Below are 20,427 nucleotides of genomic sequence, written 5' to 3'. Positions count from 1 at the left end.
TAGAGAGAGAGAGATAATTGCCAGATGATATGTAATGAATGACCTGAGAGTTAATAGTCAGAGTGGAATTGAAATAAAAGACACTGTGTTTTCTCTGGCCAGATTCAAAGGGAAGTCAAGACTAATTGGCCATGTGCAACCAATCAATTCAAAATGGCTTATGATTTGGTTTTCAATAAATGTTAGCACTGTGAAGAGACGTAAAAATGTCTGTGTTTCAGGCATACCACACTTAGGACAAAATAATAATAATAAATCTTAAAAGTGGGAGCTAGAGAGATGTTCTTCCAGAGGACATAGTTTGGTTCCCAGCATCTGTGCAGTACAACCACCTGTAACACCAGTTCTGGGAGATACAATACAAGCCCTTCTGGCTTCCAGGAGCATGCCCATACATGCCTTATTCTCAACACAGATAAACACATATACACAAATCAAAAGTAAGTTAAATACATAAATTAAAAGTAAAAACATTTTTGCAAACTTTATACAATGCACATACTATTAAAATGCCACCTCATGCCCTATAAATGGGTATAATTATTATGTGTCAATTTAAAATACAGATATTTTCAAAAGAATAAATCAATCTAACATAAAATTTTAAACTAGCAAAACTAATTTATGATATTAAATTACTATGATATGGTATAGTGGGGCAAGAAATGTAGCTCAGTTAATTTGTCTGGCATTTGGGAGGACCTGGTTTCCATACCCGCATGGAAAAAAAAAAAAAACCCACAATGGTCATGTTCTAATTCTGTAGATGTGGTATTATTTTGGTCAAGCACTGTATGTACAGTAAAAATGCATTGATCTATGTAACCATAATACATTCACTTTCTGTATGTGATATTCAATTTTATCCTGGTTGGATGAATTAAACAAAGAAATTGTAGATTCCTAATTAGCTTAAATTTGAACAGATTCTCCATTGTAAGAGTCAAACAGAAGGCAAGTCAAAAAAGGATCATAAAATATATTCTATAAAGTCAAAATACTGCGCATTTCTCCCACCTGGGGAGCCTCGGCCATCATTACCCAGCTTTGCTACTGTAGCATAAAAGCAGTTATAGCAGATGCATAAAAGAATGGACATAACCATGATCCAATATAATGTACCCACCAATAGTGAACCTGTAATATTGTAATTTTCAACATGTCCTGAAATAATTTTTTTCAGTTATTGAAAACTATAAATCTGTTCTTAGCTTCCCATCTATTCAAAAATAGGCCGTTAGCCAGATTTAGCCTGCAGGAAGTGGTTTCTTGACCTTTGTCCTAAGATGATGTGCATATACCTATGTCTTGGTGGGTCTATAGACCTGGCCTGTCCTCTCATTAATCCTTCTCTCACCTTTGTAGGTAGGCAGATACTGTATTATCTTGTCACCACGCAGAAATTTGCTGTCCCGAGGTTTGATGAGGCCAACTGGACAGGTAGGGAGGTAGTTAAAATCATGTTTATATGTTGTGAGTAAATCCATAGTCTCTGGACCCGGAACGTATGCATCCGGCTGGTGGAACTGCACAGGTAGCATTTTGTGAAGCGCAAAATCTCTCCTAAGAGAAGAATAAGCACGTGTCATTGGGGTTCTTACTCAGAAAAAAGACAGTTTTGTCCCCTCAGCTCATATTAACCAACATTCTACTCAATCTCCTTACCTTCTATTTTCCTCTCTTCTACTATGGAACATGTCACTACAACTCACTTTTTGGCCATGTTTGACCCCCTTGGGTGTCATCCTTGTCATCCGTCCATCAAAGCCACCAAGTCTGTCATTCACCAGGAACAGTCCCTCTACCTTATTGGTTTTTCTTTCCCCTGTGGTCCAGACTCTTGCTCTTTTAAACTTGGGCCATGTGACAACCTTCCCCCTATCTTCTTCTGCTTCAATTGCCTTGGTGTGTCCAGAATACACGGTTAACAAAATAATAATAATAATAGTAAGATCAGCTTGCCCAGCATCTTTAAATGTCTTCTAGATAAAACCCAGTTCTCCCGTGCAATTTACAAGTTGTCCCCCACCTGTCCCCTGACTCCCCACCCCTACCTACACCATGTGTCAACCACATGAGAAGGAAGGCTCCTCTGTAGTGAATTACCTACCTGTCTTCCATCCAACCCCTCATGTGGGGTTAGCATGTTTGTCAGATACACTCACCTTTCTCTCTGTGTTCTCAGGAACTTCTACTAATATTTATCTCCTCTACTCCACCTTACAGAAAACCCAGAAGGAAAAAAAATGTCATAGAGACACAAAGTCTTCACTTCTTTGCTATCTACTGCTGTCAGTGCCCCCCATTATGTCAACAAACAGCAAAATAGTAAAATGGAAAAGGCAGGATGCTAGTGACCAAAGTAATCACTTCCCAAATCATCCCACATTTATGACAGCCCCAGGTAATCACGCTGGCTATACCCAGCTGAGTCGGGCTATTCTGCCCACTCCAACAGTCTCTACTGCCTATTTCTCCATAATACCAGTTTCCTCCAAAAACAAACAGCTTTTTCCTGAATCCCATTTGGCCAAACAGGACAAGGCAAAAACAGAATTTTTCCCTTAAAGGTACTTGAGTGAACAGCCCTGTCAATGGAAGGGAGAGGTTTCCAGACAGGAAACATTAGGCTAAACACTAATAAAACCTACTTCCAGGCTGAAACCTGGGGCCGCATTACTGAGCCATGCTTGAGTAGCAAGGGTAACACGCTCCACTGTAAACTGTCTTGCATGAATTATCCACGGGGTTGTCCATAAACCCAAAGCAGGTCCTGAGTATGCTTGGCGGGATGAAGAAGCACGGAAGCATGAGAATTAGTCTCCTTGGGACTGCAAGTGGGAAATGGGAGATGCTTCCGCCGAACTCCTGTAACACCCTCTTGATACATCTTAAAATATATCTTAGTAGCAAGAACAACAACTGCAAGCTGACCTAACCGCAGGCTGACCTGCTTTCCTAGCAGCCTCACTGTGAGCTAACAGCAAAGGGAAGCTTAGAGACCCCACCCTCTGGAAGTCAATCATATAAATGGGAGTCATGGAGTAGACAGGCTGACAAAAAGCTAAACAGAAACCAAGAGTCAGGTCAACACTTTTAACCTTCTTAGATTAAGAACCCTCACATAGTGACTGCTCAATACTCAACCAATTGCAGCAAAAACACTAGGAGACATTAAGTCTCCGTGAGCTGCATGGACCATCTGAAAATCAGTTAACCCAAGAGTTACCTTCCCGCTAAAGTTCACCTTCTGAAGAGAAAATACCTAACAGGAGCTGAAGTTTCTCCACTGCCTGGCCTAGAGTGGGATTTTGAGGCCACCTTATCTATGTTCAGTGATGGCTAACCAGGCTGTCCCTCTGCACTTCTGAGAAATAGCAGAAAATACCAAAGGCCAGAACTGAAGAGCAAAGCCAGTTGTCCAAGCTTGTATGCTGAGGCCTCCCAGCCCAGAGCTCTATTACTACTTTAAAAGGCCTACTTATCCTCCAAGATGCCATCTTCCAAGGGTATCCAGACCTGCAGAGTAACAACTGAAGCAGGCTCAATGCCCCCATCTACTGTTCACCCACAGGAAGCTGCTAAGCAGTGCTCAGAAACACATCAGGGGCTAAACTCAGGGGCTATCCTCAAGTCGTTCCTCAAAGACAGAAGCAGACACACAAAACTTCATGCTAAGTTTAGGGAATGGACTCATTACCGAATCTCCTTCCATACAAAAGATTCAAATCCCATTATAAATGTACATCTTTATTTGAATTCATTAACCATCTACAGAAAAGGCAAATAATTAGGGGGAGGAGAAGCCTCTCACCTTCAGGAAAAAGGATCATTTTTAAGTTTGAAGTTTGATTCGTTTTTAATCTGGCCCAAAAATAGTCATCATGGCTTGTAAATGAATTTTATCAGAATGTATGGGTTTCCTCATTACATTTTTATGTTAGGAACATTCACTGAAACCTATCATTAGTCACAGCCTAACTGCCTGGCCCCAATCTCACATAATCTTACATCCTTCAAGTTCATAAAAAAATAAAAAATTTAAAAAAAAAAAAAACTTTACTTTATTCTACCTTAAAATTGCTTAAATTTAACAACTTTTTTCTCAACATTCAATGGCTTCTTGCTTCCTGCGGTACATTTCCCAGTGTTTAGCCTCACTGTGACTCTGAATAAAGAGAAAGAAAAAAAAAAAGGTTTAAGATCTAAGTTTTCTTTAGGTAGGTAGCTATAAAAGCTACCCAGCATGGAAAGCCAAGAGTTAAAACTAGAATTAAGGACTGGTTAAAGTGGCCTGCCGGGGGATGTTATAGCAACTCCGTTTCAAATCATTTGGCTAAACTAAAGAAAGGTGTTGGGCATGAACAGGGAAAAAGGAAAAGGGAAGGAAATTACATAATTGCTAACAAAAACCGTTTGCCTGGAAGTGGGGAGCGGAGAATTTTCATAGGAGCCAAGCAACATTTACTTTTTTTTTTAATAGTTTAATATTTATGCAAATTTCAGAAGTTATTATAGTAGCCACCAGGGAATCAATCATGTTAAAATGTTCCCTGTCTTGGGGATGGGGGACGGCTTCCTATTTGCCAAGGCAAACTGTCACCCTTTCCCTAAATCGCTTGCTTGAGCTCTTTCTCCACAGACCATCTCCTAGCCTGCAACCTAGCCTACGGCTCCACATCTTTCCCCAACTGTTTCCTTTCTGCCAGTATTTAAAAATTTGCCCCTGTCTCTCCCATATTTTAAAGAAAAATAAAATATTTTATCATTTTTTATTGGCTATTTTATTATTTACATTGCAAATGTTCTCCCCCTTCAAGGTTTCCTCTCTACAAACCCCCCTAACCCATCCCCCTTCCCCCTGCTTCTATGAGGGTGCTCCCCCACCAGCCTTACTGCCCTAACATTCTCCTTCACTGGGGCATTGAGCCTCCACAGAACCAAGGATCACTACTCCCATTGATGCCTAATAAGGCCATCCTCTGCTACGTATGTGGCTGGAGCCATGGGTCCCTCCACGTGTACTCTTTGGTTGGTGATTTAGTCCCTAAGAGCTCAGAGGGGTGGGGGGGAAGCATCTAGTTGGTTGATATTGTTGTTCTTCCTATGGGGTTGCAAACCCCTTCAGCTCCTTCAGTCCTTCCCCTAACTCCTCCATTGGGGTCCCCCATGCTCAGTCCAATGGTTGGCTGCGAGGATCCACATCTGTATTGGTCAGGCTCTGACAGAACCTCAGAATATTTTATAATTTTTAAAACAAAATATTTATACATTTTAAAAATATACAGAGAGAGAGAAACTCTTCTCCTTGGAGCCTCTCTTCTACCTCTCTTTCTCTAGAAAGGGTCTACATGACTTCCTTCCTCCCACACATTCCCCAACCACAGAACATGACTACTGAGTGTACTAGCCAAGGCATCTCGGAGCCTCCTGCATAGATAAGTTAGTCGTGGTGTCTATCCTCAGATTCATCTTTTAGTATCTCTTTCCGTGTCCTCAGTTAACCCTCTTCTCATGACTTGTCCTCTTAACCGTCTCTTCCTGTCTGGTTGGGGAGGTGCTCTCTGCCTTACTTGTTTGTTTTATTATTTCCATATGTAATTTTCAAACTTCCCCAGGTCAAAAGACATCCTCTAAGGAAGCCATTATGCCATCCCAGACAGATTTGGAAAGGGTTTTTCAGAACACTGAGAAAGATCCCTCAGCAGAACTACAAAGCTTCCTCCCAACATCATTCCTGAAGCCAACAGATGCTAGTACAACCACCCTGGATCTAAATTATGCATTATTATCTCTCCTCTCTATTCTCACCTCCTCAAATCCTGCTGAGGTAGAAGCTAACATCTGTCACCATTCCATGTGGCCTAGAAGAAACCATGTTTAAACTACTGGAAGGGACTAGGGTCGGCCCAGCCAATATGTTTCTGGGGTCACACCAGCAGGTGAGGGAAGAAATGGCCCTGGATGAGTCTTTGTTTTTTCAGTTTCCATGAACTGCTTGTGAATCACAGCTTCAGCCTGAAGGCAGATGAGTTACCAGCCTGTTACCAGATGAGGCAGCTAAAACCAGCCTTTGCCAGATTCTATATGTCCTGCTCGCCCCTCACAGCAGAAACAGGCTTCTGAATTAAGGATAACTGAATTGAAATGAAATTCAGGCTGCCACCCAAGACATGGAGTTTACACTTTGAGCTTAGTCAAATTACCTGTCCAAACAAACAAAAATGCTTTTCAGAAGAATGTAAAAAGGGAAACAACCCAGAGTCTCCAAATGCAACAACAATCTCAATACTGTCCAGAACCAATACAAAACTACACAACCCTCTGCAGGAAGACACAACCCGAGTGCCTCAAGCAGACCAGAGGCTGAACCTAGCAAAGACCTCACAGCAGCTATTTTCACTAGGCTTCGTGAGAAAGGGCAAAATAAGGTCATTATAAACCATAATAAACTAAGAGCTAGAAAATGACACCAAAGAAATAAAAGCTAGTAGCCCAAGAAAACAAATGGAAACTCAAAACACTACAGCCAGGCCTGGAGGTGTATCCCTGTAATCCCCAAATCCCTGCACTGGATGCACTGGATGCACTGGATGCACTGGATGCACTGGATGCACTGGATGCACTGGATGCACTGGATGCACTGGATGCACTGGATGTACTGGATGTACTGAATGGAGAATGAGAATCTGATCAATAAGTTTAGGCTAGCCTGGGATTTTGAGTGAAACCTCATCTCAAAAAAAAAAAATCTAAAAAATACATTATCTGAAAAAAATAATTCACTGGGCTTAGAGAGAGGAGGAAGACATCAGTGAACGTGAAGACAGAGTGACTAAAAACTACCTAATCTGAACCAAAAGTGGAGATTAAGGCAGAGAAGCAGATGAACAGGAACATAAGATTCTTAGTGAAATAATGGACAGAATGTCTACAAACTCAATCAAGAGTGCACATCAATGAAGCCAAGGCTCTCAGGCTCCCCAGGCAAGCCTAGTGCTGAGAACCTTGTCTTCATCAATTCTCAGCCCCCCACCCCCACCAACTCTGATAACTACAGCACTGAGTAACAGAAGTCACCATTAGACTGAGCATGGGGTCCTCAATGCAGGAATTAGAGAAAGAACTGAAGGAGCTGAAGGGGTTTGCAACCCCATAGGAAGAACAATATCAACCAACCAGACCCCCTATAGCTCCCAGGGACTAAACCACCAACAAACGAGTACACATGGAGAGACCCATGGCTTCAGCTGCATATGTAACAGAGGATGGCCTTGTCAGGCATCAATGGGAGGAGAGGCCCTTGGTCCTGGGAAGGCTCAGTGCCCCAGTGTAGGGGAATGCCAAGGAGGGGAGGGGGAGTGGGTGAGTGAGTGGGTGGGTGAGTGGGTGAGTGGGTGGAGGAACACCCTCATAGAAGCAGGGGGAGGAGAGATGTGCTAGAGGGTTTTTTTTGGGGGGGGAGGGGGACCAGGAAAGGGGATAACATTTGAAATGTAAATAAAGAAAATATCCAATAAAAAATAAATTAAATAAGGGGATATAACTGTTTAAAAAAACTGCTGGGCAGTGGCGGCACACGCCTTTAATCCCAGCACTTGGGAGGCAGAGGCAGGCGGATTTCTGAGTTCGAGGCCAGCCTGGTCTACCGAGTGAGTTCCAGGACAGCCAAGGCTATACAGAGAAACCCTGTCTCAAAAAAAAAAAAAAAAAAAAAAAAAAAAAAAAAAAAAACCCACACAGTTCAACCAACATGTCAAAACAACTCATCACCATTTCTTGCATTCGTCCTGGCTTTGGAAAAGGACATCAAATGCCCTTTCTCTTTTATTCTTCCTTTCTTAATCTCATTATAAGCAATAAGCCTTATCAATAAACAAGAGTCTATACTAGTAATCCACCCCACCATTCCCTACCTTTAAGCCAAATCCATCTCTCCTCCTCTCCCTTCTCCTCCTCCTCCTCCACTTTCTTCTTCTTCTTCTTCTTCTTCTTCTTCTTCTTCTTCTTCTTCTTCTTCTTCTTCTCTCTCTCTCTCTCTCTCTCTCTCTCTCTCTCTCTCTCTCTCTCCCCCACACACACACATGCAAACATACTTGGATGAACCTCTGACCTCCAATGTATTCTGTCCACGTCTCACTCCCCTTTAGGGCACTACATAACACTGCTGAAGCTGGCTTAGGCAGCAGAAATACTGTCCCAAGTGGGGGCCCAAGTGTTTCATCTAGTCACAGCCTAATGGGAATAGAAGCTAGAAATGCAAATTTTCTTCATAACTTGCTGTTGGATCTAGTTGAACTAAAGGCAAGTTCTCTACAAGAGAATTTCCAAAGGCTGCAATTTTTTTAAAAGAGATTTTCCAGTAAAAAGGACTGGAAATCGCGGGCATTCCCCTTCTGACACCTGCTTTAAATCCCCACAATTTATAGTCAGTAAGAGTTGTGTGCAGCTGTAATCATGCCTCGTGCTGGGATGATAACCTTTCCAGAAGCCAGGTGGGTTTTGTGTCTGGACTTAATCACCAAACTCAGCCAAGCCGGGACACCAAATGACTTTTTCATGCAGCAGGTGGGAGCCCCGTGTCCAGTCTCAGACACTATACAGAGTCCACCTGCAGATAAGGAAATGAGTGAAGTGCCATGGGAGCCGAGGGGTGACAATCCGCGCAGATGACACATCCCATCCCCTAAAAGCCTCCAGGGAGGCAGACTGCCTTGCATTCCTGAAAGTAGCTCAGCTTTTCCTCAGTCTGTGAAGTGAGACAGCAATGGGAGTGAGGTATAGCAGAGCAGCTGCCCCTAGGGTTTGAGCCCGGCTTCCCTTCCGAGGGAAGGATGAAAGCGAAGAAATCCCCTACGAGCTTTCACCCCAACCTCAGGTTCCGGGCTTGAACATAGGACCTTATAGGTGATAAGCAAGTGCCCTGTGACCAACGTATACCCCAGCTCCCAGGTCTGCTCCCTCCCCATTAGTAACTGGATTCCACCCCTTTCTCTTTTTTAAAGCTCTCTAATCCTTAATAGTACGGGAAATTCTTTCAGTAGCTGGGGACCTCTTGATATAAACTGGATTTATTGTTACTGTGGCTGTGGCTGAGGCGGGGCACCTGCTGGGAGATGGGTTTATTGTTATAAATGACACGGGCAAAGATAACTTAGTTCAGGTCAGAGATTAATTTTAGGATAGGAAGGAGGAAAATATGAAGGGCTTCCATATCTGAGAGCCTCAGAGCTGGGCAGTAGGACAGGAATCCTGCCTCAGAGGATGGATGTGTGTTTGTTCTCCTAAGATTTAGACATGAACAAGAGCATCTCGCAATAATCAAGCCTCAATCATTTTTCCTGGGAAGCCAGTACAGAAAATACATTTTTGTCATAACGTTACTGAAGTTAGTGCTTTTGATCTCACAGTAAAGTGTTCTTCCTTTCTTGAAAACTGGGTGTAAAGAGATGAGTACTGCTGCAACCGAGAGTAGAAAATGAAGTCTGAAGTCAGCTCCCAATGCTACGCTTACCCCTTGCTAACCACTGCATCACGCATGCGCACAGGACGCTGGTGTGGCCTGTAGTCTCTTGCAAAGAGAAGCAAAGCTCAGGAGTAGCCCACAGTCTTCGCTGCAAGCTCTAGAGCCCTAGAGATGATGTTCTCTTAGCAAAATGAAGCCCAAACTGTAAGGTTCACATCATTTAATAAGCTGTAGATTCAAAAGAGCTGCTGTAAGTTACACTGTTCAAATGTACCAGGACCCAGAACCATCCTCCTTAAACCAAGTCATATACAATAACTGCTAAGCATCAGACAAATCCCTCAGCTGCCTGCCAGTCTCAAGATGTCCTTGTCCAGTAGTTCCTACCACGCTCAGAAATCCCTTAGCTTCATTCCTCCCCTTAGATGACCTTCTGCTTTACCCCAGACATGGCTTCTATGGGTCTAGCTATACAGCACCTGGCTTTCAGATAAGAACAAAATCTCAAGAAAGGAAGTTTCCATTATTATGGGAAAAAGATGTCATGCTCCACCTCGGACCAGCTGGAATCATTATTAAAACCACACAAAATTGCAATGCAGTGGGTGAGCTAGAGAGGACATTCAGCAAGTTGTCCAAGCATCTATGATATCTTAGTGCTGTGAGGAAACAAATGGGGTACACTGTTAGTTCCACAGCACAGAAATGCTGTCTTTTGGAGACGAAGAATAGGGAGACCAAGAGCACATCAAGGTTCACAAGTATCCTCCTGGAGACTGACTGACTGACTGACTGACTGACTGACCTGAAATCCCACCCAACTGCATTCAAAGATGTTCCTAAGGTCACAGATCACTAAGCCAGGTATCACCATCAGGAGGCCACTAACCAAACTGTCAATGGGAAATACATGGTCTTGTGAGCACAGACCCCTCGGACTAAGCATTTTCCCCAGACTCTGGCAATAGGGACTCCACAGGCAGTTCCATGTCTACATGGTCCTAGATCCTAACAATCTCAACTTGGAAATCAACTGGAGTATAGAGAATCAACTGAAAATTAAGTATGTTCTTTGCATATCTTGAATATTTGTGGGGTCTCTAATTCAAAATCCATAGAGCCACAACAGAAGGGTCCATTTTTTATTGCCAGTCTTTTTTTTTTCCACCCAAGTTGTTATGGAGCCTTGCACAAAGCCAAAAATTCCTTTTCCAGCAGCAGGCCCTCTCCTTCCAGTTTAATATTTAACTTAACCACCTTTAATTAGACAAACCAATTTAGCCTCCTGACCCCCACTTCAACAAGCAAGAATTATCAAGTAAGAGAGTGTTTGGGAACAGTTAAGAAAGCTAACAACTACGAGAGTCTCTTTCAGAGCTATCAGACCCCACAAATATTCAAGATATGCAAAGAACATGTTTAATTTTCAGTTGATCCTGCTATACTCAAGTTGATTTCCAAGTTGAGATTGTTAGAATCTAGGACCATGTAAACATGGAACTGCCTTTGTCAGTGTCATGGAGGACCCTGGTACATTAGCCTTAAGGCACTGATGTCGCATTCCACATCGCACGCTGTTACCTTGACATGGCACAATGCATTACTAGTTTCAGGTCATCCATTTGCTTACTAGCAAATATTTGCCCTTACTTGGATGTAGTCAGGCCTTCCATTGGTACAGATGCTTTCCGGTAGGCCCCCTTGGGCTTGAAGGAATTTCTAGGCAGGTAAGACTCATAGATTGGATATTTCTCGGTGTACTCGGAGAGAAGACATGGTTTCTCTGTTTTATCATAAATCTTCGTAGGAAGATGTGGACAGCGATGCCGCCTACAAAAGATATGCGGGGAGTTTGGTTAGGTACTTTTCTTGACGGGAATACATGCAGTCTGAAAATACATGTCCTCCAAATGTGATGCAGACTGGCTACTGCCATTAAAATTCAGAATTTAACCTGTCTTTTCCTCTATTACAGCACGTACCTGTCAAAACTCAAAAGATCATCCTCAACTGTTTAATCGAAATATGTTGATCATAAAATTACACGAAAGCATGGCTGGTGTTCAACTGTCACTTGTCACACTGCTTGTGGAAGTGTTTAAAATAGTCTGTACCATAATAAATGGCTTTAGTGTCCAATCCTTCTGAGGGTCACCATACCCAACTGCCCTTTGAGAAACCAGAGGTTGAAACTGATCAGGCAGCTTCCAGATCCCCAACACAGGAGAGTTCCACTGTTATCTTTGGTCAGAAACTGGACAAGTCCTTGGGCCTGTCCTGGTCACAGCCCAGGAGTGTCAAATAAGGGTTCTGGTTTGCTATCTCTCTTCTCTAATTGAGCACCCCTTCCCGGAAGCTTTGCATTAGGGTACAACCTAAATCCCAGTGCAGACACCAATCCCCTCTGGCAAGCATCTTTGGAACTGACCTCTGGGTCAATTTCAGCTCATGGTTTTAGGGTCTCAGCTCTTGCAGTGGGAGAGGAAGAGTGTTAGGTAACTACATGAGGATTAGAACCCTGAAGGTCACTGAGGTCCACCCTAGACCCACTTCCTCTCTGTAACACTAGAAAGGAAAACATCACAAGTGTCCCCCCCCCCTTATTCCTGGTTAAGAGAAGGAGCTGTACCTGTACTTGGTAGAAACATTTGATCTCCTCCAAAAAGTAGAACATTAAACATGACTCTTCCCTCCCTTACGAATCAATCCAGAGAGTTGGAGAGATGGCTTGGCTGTCAAGAAAACTGGCTGCTCTTCCAGAGGACCAGAGTTCGATTCCCAGTACCCACATGGAAGCTCACAACTACCTGTAACTCCAGTTTTAGAGGATCTGACACTTTAACAAACATAGATGCGGGAAGGGGGGGTGGGAATCAATCCAGTTGGGCCTGTCAATCACCTAGCCAGGTATCCACGGAACTACTCCTCCCAAGCTGACTTATCAGAAGACATGATAAAGAAATGAGAGGAATCATTATACCCCTTAGTGAGAGAATGTGCTTTCCCTTCCCAGAAGTCCTTCACTTTCGACAGCTGCTTACAGAGCCTCCCTCATGGCTACACTGCTAAGCCTTCCTGCTTCCCTAAGTGTGACTTCTCCTTTTTCTACTTTTCTTTCAGAAACTGTCCTGAAGCCTACACATGCCTTCCTTGACCTTCCAGGCCTTTCTCTCTCTCTCTCTCTCTCTCTCTCTCTCTCTCTCTCTCTCTCTCTCTCTCTCTGTCTCTCTCTTCTCTCTCTGTCTCTCTCTCCCCTCTCTATCTATCTAAAGGCCTTACTCCCTTTCAGCCACACTACTGTTTGGTGACCTCCATTGCAAAAGGCATGACTTCCTCTCCTCCCCTTCTCCATCTCCTGACAAGATTCTATTCTTTCCAATAGATGTGCTCTAAGACTCTGCTCTGGGCCAAACTGGTCTGTATGATTTCTAACTGGGTCCCTGGGTCAGTTCAGAGTATTACCATTGCACACAAGTAAGTCATGCAACCTAAAACCACCTGATTTCTTTCATCTTTATGTATGTGTCCACATGGCATATGCACATGTGTGTGGGTAAACACACACTCATACACGCATATACAGAGGCCAGAGTGGGAGTCAGATATGCCATCATTTTTCTCTGTGTCCCCAACCTGCAATGACAAGCATGAACAGCCATTCCTAGCTCCACATGGGTGTTGGGGGATTCAAACTCAGTTTCTTAGACTTGCGCAGCAAGCACAATTGCTCACACCGAGCCATCTGCCCAGTCCCTACCTCAGTTCAGAGTCTACCAAGAACCTGTAGCAAACAATTTTTACATAGCAATTCTGCTCAGCTATTCTTTCCAGTCTCATCTCAATTACTACATCCTCAGAAAAACATGCCCTAGTTATCATACATTCGTTACCACCCTTCATCTTCCTGCCAAGTGCCCATCCACTTCCTCTCACCAACCTTCATCTCATTGCTCGTCTTGTCTATCAAGCTCAGGACCTTTAGCTAACTCACTGCTACATCCCTGAGATCCAATAGCCTGACTAGCACATAGATAGCATTTGGGAAATATTGATTGATTGAAAGACTTTGTGTAAAAATTAAAAGAATTGTAAATGAACACTGCTTAAGCTGTAATTTATAGTGAGCCTTTCCCATTTTACATACATGTTAAAAAAATAAAACTCTCTACTTACAAATGGGAAAAGGGCAGCTGTTATAGCTTCCAAAAACTAAGTAAGTAGTGTATTATTTATTTGTGTATGCAGAGGCAAAGCCTCTGCGCTAGCAAGGCATCAGGTATCTCAAGACAAAATTCTCAATGATTTCAAAGTTAGACATACCAAGAAATAACTAAGTTTAACTTTTTAAAAAAACTAGGTCTCATTATATAGCCCTGAATGACCTCAAACTCAAAATCTTGCTTTAGCCTCCCAAGAGCAGAGATCACAGGTATGTGCCACCACGTACAGCTTATCTTCATATTTTAATTACAGAAATCAAAACACAACACTCTGGGATAGCACATGGGAAGTGGGATCAAAGAGGAGAGAGACCAGGAGTTTGTGGCGGCTCAATGTAAACCATTTCCATCCTTGAGGATTCAGGAGAGCAGAAACTCTCATTCTTTGCTGATAAAGATGCAAAAGTGGTATAGTGTGTGCCTGTACTCAAGATGCACAAGGGGAAGAACTCAAACTTGGAACCCACCTGAGCTACATGGAGGGACTCTGTCTCACTAAAAGTAAATAGATGGCAGGCAGGCAGGCAGGCAGACAGACAGACAGAAAGACAGACAGACAGACAGACAGACACACACACACACACACACACACACACATATACATACATATAAATGTTTTCTAAAACACAGCCAGAAGAGCAGGCTGTGTTACTACTAGTTTGTTTTGCAGTGCTCTAGACAGAGCCCTATGCTGCCTCATGACTGAACTAAACCCCTAGCACTCGGCTACTCAGTTTTCTTTCAAAGCTACATAGGGTCTTACTAAACAATAATCACACTCCTGAGAGTTTACCCAATTGAGAAGTTGATGTGTATACTTTAACAGCAACTAACTAAAGGTAGTAGATGAACAGATAAAGTGTAGTATATCTAGACTCCAGGCAGGGAAGCAGTTCAAGGCCTTGCTCAGACATTGTCACAGAAGCTTTCTCCTGCAACAGATAGGAAGAAATACAGAGACTCACAGGCAGACATTACAAACAGAGTAAGAGACCTTGGAACACTCGGGCCTAAATGAAATGCCTCCATCAAATCCCTTCCCTCAGGAAACCCAGAGAAAGAGGAAACAGAAAGAGTGTAAGAACCAGAGGGAATGGAAGATACCAGAAGAACAAGGCCCTCTAAGTCAACATGATCAAAGCTCATATGAACTCGCAGAGACAGAGGCAGCATGCACGGGGCCTGCATGGGTCTGCACCAGATCAAGTAGATAGAACTCAGAGTCACCTGGGAAAAGGGAGCCTCTTTGAAGGGTTGCCTCAAATCAAGCTTGTGGGCATGTCTGTGAGACATTGTCTTGATTGATGGCTGACTTGGGAGGGCCTAGTCCACTGTATGTAACACCATCCCTAAGTACATAGGGCTGGGCTGTATTTAAAAAAAAAATAGCTGAACCAATGAGCAAGCCAGTAGGAATCATTCCTCCATGGGTTCTCCTTGAGTTCCTGTCCCAGCTTCCCTCAATGATGGACTGTGGCCTGGAATGTGAGCCAAGTAAGCTCTTTCCTCCCTAATTCGCTTTTGGTCAGAGTGTTTTATCACAGCAACAGAAAACAAACGAGAACATTTGAGATCTGGACAGTTGTAAAAAGCAGCAGAACTAAGGTACAGGGTGTGATACCAGCACTCGGGAAGTAGAGGCAGAAGAATCACACATGTGGGGGTCAGCCTGAGCTATATAGTAAGACTCTGTCTTAAATGCCGGAACAAAAACCGGAAGTAATAATGCAGAAAGCACTTGCTTTGATTGGTTGGTCAGTTAGATTTAAGGTAGGGTCTTGCTCTGTGGCCCTGGCTGGTCTCTTACAAAGTTAAGCATCCTCCTGCCTCGACCTTCTAGGTGTCCATATTACAGGTGTGTGATCCCACCACACTTGGCAAAAAATAACCCTAATATAAAATAATGACAACTGGGGTACACAGACCAGTGATGATAAACCTGATTAGCATGCAAGAGATCCTAGGTTCAATTTCAAGTACCAGTAAATAATATATATGCATATATACATTATATATTTAATATGTTTATTAACTATATATTTAATTACTATTTATTAAATATAAATATGATTGTATCTGATTAATACATTTAATAACTTTTGTTAGATACTTGACTTTAATTAAAATTAATATTTAGTAATATTTAATAAGATAATCATTTTTGTTTATATCAAATTGATTTGTTTACTTATCATATGACAATGCTAATACAAAATATTAATAAAGAGAAAAATGAGTACATAAGAAAGGATATATGGAGTTCTGAGCTACCTAATTTTCTGTAACTCTAAGAATTTTCTGTAACTTTGTCCATTGCTTTTTTTTTTTAAGGGCTAAAGGTAAGTAGGCTGTGTCCCAGGCAATGGTAGATACTTGCTCCTGCTGTCGACTCAACAGCTTACAGACATGGCTGCCTCCACTGCTCTTCCATACAGCCCTCTCCAATCATATGTGAATAGCAAGTGCTTTTACATAACAGTCCTGTTCATTTTGGTTTTATTTGTAAGGCCATAAATAGAAAAGGCCTTAAGATGCTGTCTTGATTGCTGTTCATTTTTATCATAAAAAACTCTGACTCATGGTAAATATTTGATATATAGTCTTCCGGCTTATGGATACATTCCAAAACCACCGCCAGATGCCTGAAGCCATAGACAACTCTGAACCCTATTTGTACTATATTTATGTGATCCATACTTACCCAGGTCTAAGTTTAATTTGTAAATCAGGCACAGAAAGGGGTTAGAAAGAGGTTAGCAATAACTGAGTATAGATCTTAGTGACCTCAGCATATGACTTTTTTTTTCATTAAGTTGAGAACTCGCCTTTACATTTGAGGAAGCCCCTTATTAGCTCCTTTTGGTGTAAACAGATGCTCTTATACTTTGGGACTATTATTAGGTAATATAAGGGATACTGTGTATAATTTTTTCAGTACCGCAAGTGAATCTGATAGATGAACACATAACTAAACATTGGAGGATAAGCAGCAGAGACGGGGAAGGCATACTGTATAAAATGATGATTAGTCAACTGGCAATAGATTTAATCTCACTACTCAGAATGGCATGTAATTTTAAACTTATGAGTGTCTTCTAGGATCTTCCATTTAATATGGACATACTGCATTTAACTGTGAAGTAACTGAAAATGCAGAGGAAAAAACCAGGATGAGAAGGTCACTGCATTTCTGTTTACAAGGAGATCTTCCACAGACCCTATATACTTCATGGTGTTAGGTGATCTACAGAACTGTTTTTAAGCACATATTGTTAGCATTTAGTGTATAATATTGATCACATCTTATGTCACTTATAAAATAGTTAACGGCCATTGCATAGATGAGTTCGCTCTAGAGAGAAACTGGTGTTTGCAAAATACATGTCTCCCATTGTATATAAAAGATATGCTTTTCATTCCTGTGTTCATAATCAATCCAATCATCTGAGTTCTCACTTTAAGCCAGACATTTTAGGATTCCTACAAACCTCAGACCAAAAGCCAGGAAGTTCAACTTAACAAAAACACCACTGCACATACATTTCACTCACACACTCTTGAGAGAAAAGTCAAGCTCTTACTAAACCTAGCTTGAGTCAGGCATTTTCAGTATAATGAACTCTACAGGCAGAGGAATCTTTTCCTGCGTCAGAGTCCCTGCCTTTTAAACCAGCGAAATGTTCCTTTTGGTCTGTTGCTACTTCTCTTAAATGCAGTATATTATAACCACTTATTCCGAAAGAAAAATAAATTTAATGGCAAAATTCTACAATGTGGTCTGTATCTTAAAGTGAATTTCAATGTGGCAATAAGCTTCCATTCAGATCGAAGTTCCATTAAAGGAAAGGAAATTATACATACAGTTATTAAACAGGTCTTACTTACCAGACTTGTGAGTTAACTGAACATTTATCTTACTTTAAAATATCAAAAACTTTTGCTCCAAAATGTTTCATTTTGGCAAGCTATCCCAAAATTTGCAATAGTGGCACTTACAAGCTACATGTAACCAACAGCTGTAAAATTGGACCTAAGATCCACTCGACAGGAGGGAATTCATACCTGGAATTTTACAAGTTTTACAAACCTCGCCCACTTCTTGTGGATGATGAGGTCATGAACCCTAAAGGAGAATTCACTATTGCCAATTTCCTAAACCAGTATAACTCCCAACTACATTCTAAATACTTATTCGTATATCCACAGACAAATGTAGCTCTCGCCTTTCATTAAAGAAGCTGCTTTTTCTAGCAGACAGAGACTATTACAAAAATATATATAACTGGGGGTGGAGAGATGGCTTAACAGTTAAGAGCGCTTGTTCTTGCAGAGAGCCAGGTTTGATTCCCAGCACTCACACACTGGCTTATATCTATCAATAACTACAGTCCCAGGGAACCCGATACCCTCTTTCTGGTCTCTGCTAGGACCAGGCATACACATGAAACATATACATACATCCATACACACAGGCAAAACACTCATACACATAAAATAAATCAAAAAATAATAATTTTAGAAATCCACAACTGGTCAAAAAATACAGGGGGAAATAGCTATGGAGTACACATCCCCAGTTAATACATCTACAACATAATTCTACACCAGACTCAAAGAACATTGTTTGTAAGGTAAGAGAAAGGTTGTAAAAGCCAGAGAATCGGCATATCTCCCAAAAGGTAGGATCTTTTATGTATGGCAGGGAAGCCATTAAATCTTAACACAGTTTCTTAAACATGACCTGCATATGACACCACCAATTAACATACCAACTTGGATAAGGGAAATTTCACAAGGCCCCACCACTAGATGAAGAGCTCCAGGTAATTAGTGGTGGCTGAGAGAGAATCAGTCTTCTCTGTGGGTGAGCTACTTAGGAGCTTACCCAATTTCAACTGGTCAACCCTAAACACATGTACATACAAACAACAATAAATGGATTCAGCCCAGTATGTGGGTCACAATAGTAATATAAATAGCCATAGATCTGAGAGGGAGTCAGGGGAAAGTGGGAGGAGTCAAGGAAGGAGAGAGAGGGGAAAATACTGTAAATGTAGTACTTATGTATTACACTTATAAAATTTTAAGTGAAAAATAAATGTTTCATGGACTAAGTTTGCTCAAAGTATTCCATCTCCTTCCTCTGTCTGCAGCATAACATTGTCTGAGACCTCTCAAGACTCTGAGATCCATGTCTTTGTCTATCTACCTGCCCCTTGGGATAAAGACTAAGTCTGAGGTCTCTATCTGGAAGCTAGCCTAGCACCTGATCAATTCAAGTAATAGTTGAATAGGAAACAGAAGAAGGGCACTTTATAGGAGGAAGAACTGCTAAAAGAAAAATATGTTCAGGGCTGAAGGAATGGTATAGTTATTAAGAACACTTACTGTTCTTGAAGAAGACCCAAGCTCAGTTCCCCGTATGCATGTCAGGTGGTTCACAATCACTTCTAACTCCAAGAGATCCGATACCCTTTTCTGGCCTCCAGGAGTGCCCACATCCACAGACAGACAGACAGATACTAAAGACATACATGTATTTGAAAAAATATCTATTTACAAGTCACCAGGAAAAGAAAAAAGACCTGTGTGCTCCATCTACAGCCTAAATATACAAAAGATTTAGATTCTTGTTTTTGTGGCATCTAAGCACATTTGTAGATCACCATTCCTGGGACATTTGAAAGTAGCTTTGATGACCATGAACCAAATTCCCGAAAGCCCTTCTAGTTGGGGCGCTTGTGTCATTGAACAGCTGCCTTGGCCACCTTGCTCTGGTGCCTGCTCACAAAAGCCCAGATGGAGCAAACAGCAGGGTGTAAAACCAAGAGGGCAAAGGGGGACTTAATTCAGCAGAACTCTCTAAAGTCTTTCCACTCGAGAGAGAAAAAGAAACAACCCTAGCTTACTCAGACACCTGGGAGAGGGTGTAGTGGAGAGTTGACGAAAGTCACAAGAAAATTAATAATAGCCAACTCTGAACACTGGCTCCAAACTAGAGAACTTTAAAACTGAGAGGGGGTATAAAAAATATCCAACCCAATGACTCATATGCAGATAACAATATTGCAGCTCAGAATAGTGGACTCAACCCAGCTGTGGATACAGTGCAGGTCCTATCATAAGGCACTCCCCCAACATGCATCTGACTCAAGCCATCTGTGACTCAGCTTACCCTACAATGGATGACAGGAGGTAGAATGGTTCCCTTGAATAACGTCATTCAATAGAAATAAAATACAAACCACATATGTCACCTTAAGTCTGCTGGTCACATTAAAGTGGCATAAAGAAGCAAGTAAAGCTTTACTTACTCAACTTTTCCCAAAATCTTTCATTTCAGCAAACCATCAGTATAAAAGTTATTGCGCTGTTTTATTTTATACTCTTCAAAATCCAACATTTATTGTACGTTTATAGCAGATCTCAGTGCTCAGCAGCCCCATGTGATAGCAGCTTTCATACTGGAAAACACGGGTCTAGAATCTGAAGTTTCAAAGGAGCCGCCAGCACTTAGGTGCTCAGTGTTTACTACAAATGTGGCTGGACAGATACAAATGCTCACGAACATTTGTAAACCATGCCTGACGGTTCATGCCTATGTTCTCAGCACTTGGGAAGTAAGAGGGGGAAGGTGAGTCCAAAACCACCTTCATCTACAAAGTAAGTTCATGGCCAGCCTGAGCTACTTTAAATCTGTCTCAGGAAATACAGTGCTGTTTTCTAATTTTCAGTTTGTGT

At 41.9% G+C, this 20,427-nt stretch overlaps 1 protein-coding gene across 1 annotated transcript in view; it reads right to left on the bottom strand.

Moving 5' to 3' along the window:
• Positions 1 to 20,427, bottom strand: part of Saxo1 (stabilizer of axonemal microtubules 1) — a 99,628-nt gene that overhangs the window by 19,282 nt on the left and 59,919 nt on the right. The window contains exons 2-3 of the mRNA XM_034503802.2: positions 11,117 to 11,296; positions 1,358 to 1,563 (exon numbers count right to left, since the gene is read on the bottom strand). Of these exons, the coding sequence (XP_034359693.1) occupies positions 1,358 to 1,563; positions 11,117 to 11,296 (386 nt within the window). The remainder of the gene's footprint in view (positions 1 to 1,357; positions 1,564 to 11,116; positions 11,297 to 20,427) is intronic.

Source organism: Arvicanthis niloticus, chromosome 5 (assembly GCF_011762505.2).
Source record: "Arvicanthis niloticus isolate mArvNil1 chromosome 5, mArvNil1.pat.X, whole genome shotgun sequence".
In the NCBI taxonomy this organism is placed as follows: domain Eukaryota; kingdom Metazoa; phylum Chordata; class Mammalia; order Rodentia; family Muridae; genus Arvicanthis; species Arvicanthis niloticus.
The sequence above is the reverse complement of the archived record's forward strand: the minus strand, read 5'-3'. Positions and strand labels throughout refer to the sequence as shown.